This window comes from Littorina saxatilis, linkage group LG16 (genome assembly GCF_037325665.1).
Source record: "Littorina saxatilis isolate snail1 linkage group LG16, US_GU_Lsax_2.0, whole genome shotgun sequence".
Classification (NCBI taxonomy): domain Eukaryota; kingdom Metazoa; phylum Mollusca; class Gastropoda; order Littorinimorpha; family Littorinidae; genus Littorina; species Littorina saxatilis.
In genome coordinates this window covers 51,082,458-51,092,673 of record NC_090260.1, presented here as the reverse complement: position 1 = coordinate 51,092,673, position 10,216 = coordinate 51,082,458, and the positions used below count along the sequence as shown (strand labels likewise).

Below are 10,216 nucleotides of genomic sequence, written 5' to 3'. Positions count from 1 at the left end.
CATTGTTGTCTCTATATATTGTGTTCCTACGAATCGAAAGTACGATCGCCAAGCCAGTCTGTCATTGAAGGCAACGTTCGATATTTCCGTCTGTCAGCGTTGCCAACGTTCGACAGATTTTACTACTGTTACTCACAAACTTTCAATTTACACAATGAAATGTCAATAACATGTACACACAAGAATGGGAGACGAAGGGAAAACCTACTAGCGATTGAAATTATGCAAACGAACTCACAAATCCCTCACTTTCCGAATGCAAACGCTGCAAATCCGTATGCGTGCGTCGCTGTGCCGAACGTTGGGTTGACGAACGTTGCTGACAGACGCAACAAAACTTGATCAAAAGGCACTAAAAACGATTAAATGTTTTACTCACTGGGTATCGCATTCCTCTTTTTCTTCCTGCAGACGATATGAAGCGGTTGAAACGTCGTTTCCGATTAAAGGCTCGGTTATTTCCGTTAAAAACGAAGTTTGCCGAACGTGTGATTCAGTCTACAGACACCGGTCGGATCACAACAAAAATGTTCATTCTTTGCGATTTTGTGATACTGTTGATGATACACCTGCTTTCCAGTGAAGAACATCAATAAAATGATGTTCACAAGCAAGAATAACAGACAAAAGCACGCGATGTGTAAAATTAGGCTTTGCTTTGCAAACAAAGCACGTGTTTTTTTTACTGACAGACACTTTCGGTGGTGATTGAAAATTTTTCCAGAAACGGTTTTATGCTCCCATTTGATATTGTTTCTCTATTTTCTCTAGTCAGAGACTAACCTTGTGTATTAATTGAATTAATAACCCCATTATCATAAGTTTTGTGTGTTATTTTTGTGTCTGTTGAATCACACTTTGAGATGGGGTCATGTGACAGAAGGAAATGGTGTCTGTCAGGATTCACACGTTCGCTTCGAAAAACGCGCTCAAATAATTGCTCAAACACAAACATTTTAGCTTTTATTTATTTTTTTGTATTGCAAATACCATACTTACTCATGCCAAGCAGAAAAAATGATGAAAATCAACACAGTAAGCAAGTAATTTGAAGGCAAAGTTTACACACATCAAAGAGTCTGATTACCGTGAAACCTGCCTTTAGTGTTTACCAGCCTAAAAGACAACTTTCTGGACAAAAGCAAACCATCTTTTCGGAAAATAGTTTCCCGTTTGTGGTGACGCGCATTAGGCTACGTAAAGTAATAGTGACGTCGTTTTCGCGACAAAAAATGATGTCTACTATTCCGGGTCACTGTTCTTAGAGCTCCAGTGAAAAATAAAAAGCAAATGCTCATTTGACTCGTCTTCGTCTTGTCACACAACAATGTAACCCCCCCCCCCCCCCCACCTTTTAGGACCCCCCCTCCCCCATGGAAAACTCCCGCCACCACCCCTCCCACAAGAGTCCCTCCCTTCTTATACAACCACCCCGTTTTATGCTCGACCTCCCCCAATAAGACCCTTTTTGTTTTAAAAGACTGTTTGTTCATAACCTCTGTGAGCTAACCCACATTTAAGACTTTACCCCAATAAAAAACAAAACAATATAAAATTCCTCTTTCAGCTTCATAAATTAAATGTTCAAGAGAAACGTTGGCATCAGAATAATCGACAAAAAACTTGATCAAAAGTGTGACCTGTAATATTCCAGATATGTTCAGTGCCAGTGGTGATCATCTTGTCCAGCAAACATGTCCGTGCTATTACTGTGAACATTTACGAAACAAGCTACATTTTGGTCATGTCTGCTGATAAAAAAACAACCACACCTACAATTGTGGGAAATATGGAGGCTTTGTTTCCTTAATATCTGAAAGAAACTCAACTTAAAAAGTTGATGAGCATGACCCCGTTGTGACCCCAACATTTTACGAGTGTCAATCGAACTAGGGTGATGTCGGCGGTGCAGTGTTCAAAGCTTCAAAGCTCTAGCTTAAACAAAAACTGAGATAAGGTCAACGTTACATTTTTTTTATGAATCGAACATGACCCTGCTGTGACCCCAACATTTGACGAAGGTCAATCAAATCGGGATAATTAAACACCAGAATTCTGCAAATGTTCAAAGGTCTAGCTTCAAAATCATCAGAGATAATTTTAACATCAAGTTTGTTCGGACATACGGACGGACACTGCACACAGTGTGTGGACTAAGAGCATAGCGCTATGAACTAGCCCTTACTTTACGTTGGTGAACAAAGCTCTCTCTCTCTCTCTCTCTCTCTCTCTCTCTCTTTCTCTCTACTTCTCTCCCTCTCTCTCTCTCTCTCTCTCTCTCTCTCTCTCTCTCTCTCTCTCTCTCTCTCTCTCTCTCTCTCTCTCTCTCTCTCTCTACTTCTCTCCTGCGTGCGTCTGTTTTTGCGTGTGTGAGCGAGTGTAGGTCAAGTGTTAACTTACATCGCTCATGTTTTCCAGCACCTCCTCCAGACAGCGTCTCGTTGTGTCGGGCAGGACAATGGCCTGGTGGAGGGCTGGTTGTGTGACCAGGTCACCCAGAACAGAGCGCCTCACAACATCTCTGGCTTGCTTCAGGTACGCAGCGGCCTTCTTTAGTTCTTCTTGAACTGCAAGGGGGTCGTCTTCTGTCTGAGGTATGATTGCCGCCATCATTATCCCACGCTCGCGATGTATGACGAGGAGGTCAACGAAGTCCTCCTTCAGGTTCAACGGCTCTGCCTTGACGCTGTTCATGTTCCTGGCGGCTGCACCAGTATAGATGCTTTGGGTATCAGCACCATATACACCAATCTTAGCTTGGGTCAGAATTACCATAAATTCTTTCCCCCTCGCGGCTTTGTCCTTTATCTGATGCATGCAGTTGTGGACATTTTTCAGCACTCTGTCTATGCGGACAGTGTCCATGACCTCTCTACTCTCATCTATGTCTATTTGTTGCTGTGTTTTCAGTACCTGGATTCTCTCACCTTCTCCGTCATATACCATTCTCTCATGCACAGTGTCAATGTGAGCCGGGGGGATTATGTATGATTCGCTCTCAAGGTGAGGGAACCAGGCGTTGAGAAACTCTCTCTGGAATCAAAGACATGATGATGTACTGTCTGCTCACTTCTAGTACCATTCACAACCTACGTCAACTATGATGACAGTGCAAATACAGACACCAAATAGGGACTTATGTCTGGTTGGTGGTTCACACAATATTTGCCTAGAACACAGCAGATAATTGTTTAAAAAAAAGTTGCTCTATGATGTAAATTCAAAATGAAAAACAAAAACAAGGAAAACAACAACAACAACAACAACAACAACAACAACAACAACAACAACAACAACAACAGAAGCAGCAGCAACAGCAACAACAACAACAACAAGAAGAGTAAAACTAATGATAATGCACCATATTCATTTGAAACATAACTTCAAGTCTTAAAATATGAGGTTTCGGTGGGTGGGTTTTTTCTGAGATGAATTTACCTCATGGTCTGACAACCTTAACACTTGGTCCTCTGATTCCTGTGATCTTGCCATCAAGGGCGGGGCAGGAGAGGCAGCCTGGTTCCCCGGTGACCCAGAGGTACTGCACGGCGGAGCACATTCCACAGCCGGTCCCTGTGTGATGTGCATGATATAACCGTCACTTCTGTCATAGCACTGTTCATATATGTAATGATCATGATATTACTGTCATTTCTGTCATAGCACTGTTCATATATGTAATGATCATGATATTACCGTCATTTCTGTCATAGCACTGTTCATATATGTAATGATCATGATATTACTGTCATTTCTGTCATAGCACTGTTCATGTATGTAATGATCATGATATTACTGTCACTTCTGTCATAGCACTGTTCATATATGTAATGATCATGATATTACTGTCATTTCTGTTATAGCACTGTTCATATGTGTGGTTTGCATGATATTACCGTCACTTCCGTCATAGCGCTGTTCATATGTGTGGTTTCCATGATATGACCGTCACTTCTGTCATAGCGTTGTTCATATGTGTGGTTTCCATGATATGACCGTCACTTCTGTCATAGCGCTGTTCATAAGTATGAGTGGTTTCCATGATATGACCGTCACTTCTGTCATAGCGTTGTTCATAATGTGTGGTTTCCATATTACAGTCACTTCTGTCATAGCGCTGTTCATAATTATGAGTGGTTTGCATGATATTATCGTCACTTCTGTCATAGCGATGTTCATAATTATGAGTGGTGTGCATGATATTACAGTCACTTCTGTCATAGCGTTGTTTTAGATAGTGTGACTCACCTTATTGTCATGCAATAGTATGTAAACGTGTTTCCTCACATGGTACTCAGAAAAAATGTTCAAACATTATTTTATTGTCCTGTGTGTTTGTGGACCAAAACGCCACTGTACACCCATGGTTTGGCACGAAGAGGATTGTATGTGCTTGGCCGTATGTTCCGTCGGCCATATAATTATACTCTACTCTGTGTCGTGGGATGCATGCTTGGTATTTTCATGTTTCTATAATTCCCCGACATGGATTTCAGGATCTTTACCATTTTTACCTGGTTTTGTGCCACAAAATGGGGGAAGGGGGGGTGCAAACAGGTATGCAAATAAAGTGACCCGGGAGATCGAAACATCTCTTCTCTTTATCAAGCAGGTGGCGGGGTCCCAAACACTCAACCATCAACTTGGCTGTTGCGATCGTCATCAATGAGGAATGTTCAGTCTATTTGCATGTATCGACACTGAAACGGACAATGCTTGTGTACGACCCCAAGCACATTGACAGATTAGATCGGCCGTGTAGGAGCTGAGGGGGGGGGGGGAGGGAGGAGGGGGGTGGTGGGCAGGAGAGACAGAGATAGACAGACAGAGATAGACAGACAGAGATAGACAGACAGATATAGACAGACAGAGATAGACAGACAGAGATAGACAGACAGAGATAGACAGACAGATATAGACAGACAGAGATAGACAGACAGAGATAGACAGACAGAGATAGACAGACAGAGATAGACAGACAGAGATAGACAGACAGAGATAGACAGACAGATATAGACAGACAGAGATAGACAGACAGAGATAGACAGACAGATAGACAGACAGAGATAGACAGACAGATAGACAGACAGAGATAGACAGACAGATAGACAGATAGATAGACAGACAGAGATAGACAGACAGAGATAGACAGAGAGAGATAGACAGACAGAGATAGACAGACATATAGACAGACAGAGATAGACAGACAGATAGACAGACAGATAGACAGACAGAGATAGACAGACAGAGATAGACAGACAGAGATAGACAGACAGAGATAGACAGACAGATAGACAGACAGATAGACAGACAGAGATAGACAGACAGAGATAGACAGACAGAGATAGACAGACAGAGATAGACAGACAGATAGACAGACAGAGATAGACAGACAGAGATAGACATACACAGACAGACAGAGATAGACAGACAGAGATAGACAGACAGATAGACAGACAGAGATAGACAGACAGATAGACAGACAGATAGACAGACAGAGATAGACAGACAGAGATAGACAGACAGAGATAGACAGACAGAGATAGACAGACAGATAGACAGACAGAGAGAGACAGACAGAGATAGACAGGCAGAGATAGACAGACAGAGATAGACAGACAGAGATGGGTTGGTTGGCTGGTTAATGTTTGTTTATTTAATGTGCCTGTGGCAATCACGGTGAAATTGGAGACGGTTTTAAAAACCGCATGTCTTGTAACGCTTCTTTCGTCAAATCTTGTTACAAATCTTAATATCCTTTAAACTATTAGAGAGAGAGAGAGAGAGAGAGAGAGAGAGAGAGAGAGAGAGAGAGAGAGAGAGAGAGAGAGAGAGAGAGAGAGAGAGAGAGAGAGAGAGAGAGAGAGAGAGAGAGAGAGCGACTGAGAGAGATATGAGGAGAGAGAGAGAGTGTGTGTGCGTGAGTTTAAAGAGAAGAGAGAGAGAGAGAGAGAGAGAGAGAGAGAGAGAGAGAGAGAGAGAGAGAGAGAGAGAGAGAGAGACAGACAGACAGAGACAGACAGACAGAGACAGACAGAGACAGAGACACAGAGAGAGAATGCACAGCTAGCTACCCAAGACATACCAGATCAACGGCGCGATTCGTACAGCGTTCAGCAGCACAATTGGTACAAGGGTTGCAGTTCGCACGGCAGTCACACCCCCCTTCCCTGGTGCACCGGGATCGTCTGTTGCACTGGCAGCACGCCTGGAGAGTACAATGGGAGTGACCTCTGTTGTTGTGAGAACTGTGTACGGGCTCTATGTCTACAGTGCTCAGAGCACTTAGACAGCAAACTGACAGGCCTCATAATAATTTCTACAGAGACGTCTCCAAAACAATATTTTGTGCAAACACCATGTAGTTTCTGCTTTGTAATAAACCCTAACAGAGAGAGAGAGAGAGAGAGAGAGAGAGAGAGAGAGAGAGAGAGAGAGAGAGAGAGAGAGAGAGAGAGAGAGAGAGAGACGGATGACCATTGTGGGGTAAGGCACTGGAGCCTAATTACAATTAGCTGTAAGAAATTATGAAATAACTTCACTAAAACCTAAATAATAAAACTGAACAGCCGGTGACACGTAAACCAATTAAGCTTAAGGGGCCCAGTTCTACCTAGCGATGGGTGTATTGTTTCTTAATTTTGTAGTTTCAGTTTCCTTCACTCAAACTTGCTGAAATGTGGCCATCAGGTAGCTTAATGCCTAAGTTATGACACAAAAATATAAAACTAACATAAAATTAATATGTTGTGTTAGAAATTTTTTTTTTTTACAAAACAATGACATTTTGAAAAAGGTGGAAAACACGCAACTTTGATGGTGACTTTTTCATACATTTGACAAGTCTCAGACCTGTCCTTTGGTTCAATCATTTAGTGAGTGTGTTGCTATGGTATGTACCAAAAGAAAAGGCATTGATGCAGCGGTTCATAATCACCATGTTACCAAATTTTGTACTAAAAAAAATCAAAAATACCAACTTTAAAAAAATATTTTTTGCTGACCACTGGTTAGACTAAAGATGATTTGATTCATACCATAGCACTACTTTTATGCAATGTTCATGCCAAATTTGATCACCATAGCTTGAAAAATACAAAAATGGGGACACCACAAACTTCAAACTATGTCATTTTTTGGAGAAAATCGTGCATGCAAAAATGAAAACTAAACTTACAGTACTGAGTCAGTGACCACCAGCCTCATAAGGGAACCCCTCTTCTTCTGCCTGTTGCTCGTCTCTACCCAGTCTTCTCAACCTTCTCCTTTTTCTTTCTTCTTTTGTTGCCATCTTGGCCTCTCGTTGTGCGGTCACAACCCGGAAAGTATCTTTGTGCGAGAAGAAAGTAGCTGCGAACTCTCCAGACTGAATGTCCATAGCTTGCAGAATTTCACCCAGTCTGTTGCAGCCATCGTTGGAGATACACACAGCAACTGCCACAACTGTTTCTACAGTTGTTAGTCCATGGTGTTTCACCTTTGGACAGTACTTCCAAACTAAGTTGTTCACGCTTTCATTCGCATTTTGGGTGTACCCGTGCTCGCATCTTTTCAACAGTTCTGTCTTAGCTAAGTCTTTGAAAATTGGTCTCATTTCCTCCATCACCACAACTGGCAGGTTTCTCGTGTGAGTGAATGTTGGTAGAGTTCCTGCAGCCTCCGCTTGTTTGTAGTCACACCACTCTTGTAGGCAGAAGTTGTGACATGGCTTCTCGTCAGTTGACAACTTGTGGAAAAAATAGCCCATACTGCAGCTCTGATGCCGACAAGATTGTTTGTGTTTCCTCTTATCGCATTACCATAGTAGGCCTGTATTTTGCTAATTTCTGAATCAGTGAGTCTCCCTCTCCCTCCAATGGTTTTCCCGTCAGACAATTTTCGGCCTTTGGCATTCTTCAGGTCAGGCAGTCGCTTTCCCAGTCGCTTTCCCATGCGCTCCTGGACATGCCCGACGCATTCCAGTTTTTGCACATCAATGTTGCCGTAGGGTTTTGAATCAAACACCTTCTTGAAACTGTTTGTGTCTCCATCTCCAATGAAGCTGGTGTACCTTAAGTTATGTTGTTCAACAGAACGAGAAAACATGGCTGTTGTTATATCCCCCTCATTGGACCCAGATGAACCCTGGTGCGTCAGCGTGCACTTTCCTGCATGACGAACCACCCACTTCCGATACTTGTCGCTAGTGTGGTCTTCTTTTTCCCAGTATTCACATGATTTACACGGCTTACTCTCCGTCCCTGTGTCCAACACTTTGCCGGTTTTCACATGATTTACACGGCTTACTCTCCGTCCCTGTGTCCAACACTTTGCCGGTTTTCACATGATTTACACAGCTTACTCTCCGTCCCTGTGTCCAACACTTTGCCGGTTTTCACATGATTTACACGGCTTAATCTCCGTCCCTGTGTCCAACACTTTGCCGGTTTTCACATGATTTACACGGCTTACTCTCCGTCCCTGTGTCCAACACTTTGCCGGTTTTCACATGATTTACACGGCTTAATCTCCGTCCCTGTGTCCAACACTTTGCCGGTTTTCACATGATTTACACGGCTTACTCTCCGTCCCTGTGTCCAACACTTTGCCGGTTTTCACATGATTTACACGGCTTACTCTCCGTCCCTGTGTCCAACACTTTGCCGGTTTTCACATGATTTACACGGCTTACTCTCCGTCCCTGTGTCCAACACTTTGCCGGTTTTCACATGATTTACACAGCTTACTCTCCGTCCCTGTGTCCAACACTTTGCCGGTTTTCACATGATTTACACGGCTTAATCTCCGTCCCTGTGTCCAACACTTTGCCGGTTTTCACATGATTTACACGGCTTACTCTCCGTCCCTGTGTCCAACACTTTGCCGGTTTTCACATGATTTACACGGCTTAATCTCCGTCCCTGTGTCCAACACTTTGCCGGTTTTCACATGATTTACACGGCTTACTCTCCGTCCCTGTGTCCAACACTTTGCCGGTTTTCACATGATTTACACGGCTTACTCTCCGTCCCTGTGTCCAACACTTTGCCGGTTTTCACATGATTTACACAGCTTACTCTCCGTCCCTGTGTCCAACACTTTGCCGGTTTTCACATGATTTACACGGCTTACTCTCCGTCCCTGTGTCCAACACTTTGCCGGTTTTCACATGATTTACACGGCTTAATCTCCGTCCCTGTGTCCAACACTTTGCCGGTTTTTACATGATTTACACAGCTTACTCTCCGTCCCTGTGTCCAACACTTTGCCGGTTTTCACATGATTTACACGACTTACTTTCCGTCCCTGTGTCCAACGATTTGCCGGTTTTCAACCCAATAGCTGTGGAGACGCCAACGTTGGATGAGTGCCCCCTGGTCATGTAGGTACCGTCGACTGAAATTTCTATGTTTCGAACAACCCCTATATCTTCTGCAAGGCAGTGTTCGATGACCGCAGCATCACCCATACTTTGTTGTTTTACATGAAAAGCAGCCTTCTTCATTGTCTGATTGATTTTGTGGAATGAAGATGTACTCACAGGTTTAGGTAGGTTCATGACCCCACAAAATGTGCTGAGCTCTGAATGGTCGCCTCCAATGCATCTCATTGCAAAAGCAGAGCGGCGGTTTACTGAATATACACTAACATTTCCTTGTGGAATCACTGGGCATGAAGGGAAGGCCTGTTCTTTGTTGGAACACATGAAAACAAGCTTGCTTGCCAATCCTTTTCTTTCTATTTCAAACAACTTCACGTCACTGTGACAGAAAGTACACGAACGTTGCACAAATGTTGCTGTTCAAAATGTCCAAATCAATCAGACGATATCCATGTCAATGTTGCTGTTCAAAATGTCCAAATCAATCAGACGATATCCATGTCAATGTTGCTGTTCAAAATGTCCAAATCAATCAGACGATATCCATGTCAATGTTGCTGTTCAAAATGTCCAAATCAATCAGACGATATCCATGTCAATGTTGCTGTTCAAAATGTCCAAATCAATCATACGATATCCATGTCAATGTTGCTGTTCAAAATGTCCAAATCAATCAGACGATATCCATGTCAATGTTGCTGTTCAAAATGTCCAAATCAATCAGACGATATCCATGTCAATGTTGCTGTTCAAAATGTCCAAATCAATCAGACGATATCCATGTCAATGTTGCTGTTCAAAATGTCCAAATCAATCAGACGATATCCATGTCAATGTTGCTGTTCAAAATGTCCA

The 10,216-nt window shown here is 42.9% G+C and overlaps 1 protein-coding gene across 3 annotated transcripts in view; it reads right to left on the bottom strand.

Annotated features, from left to right (window-relative positions):
* LOC138951192 (uncharacterized) overlaps positions 1-10,216 on the bottom strand; it is a 521,013-nt gene that overhangs the window by 325,978 nt on the left and 184,819 nt on the right. Inside the window, exons 3-5 of one of the 3 annotated variants that reach the window (XM_070322840.1) lie at positions 6,086-6,208; positions 3,439-3,573; positions 2,401-3,033 (exon numbers count right to left, since the gene is read on the bottom strand). The exons of 1 other annotated variant lie outside the window; for it this stretch is intronic. In XM_070322840.1, coding sequence (XP_070178941.1) covers positions 2,401-3,033; positions 3,439-3,573; positions 6,086-6,208 — 891 coding nt within the window. The remainder of the gene's footprint in view (positions 1-2,400; positions 3,034-3,438; positions 3,574-6,085; positions 6,209-10,216) is intronic. One more of the 3 variants, XM_070322838.1, reaches the window with a different exon arrangement.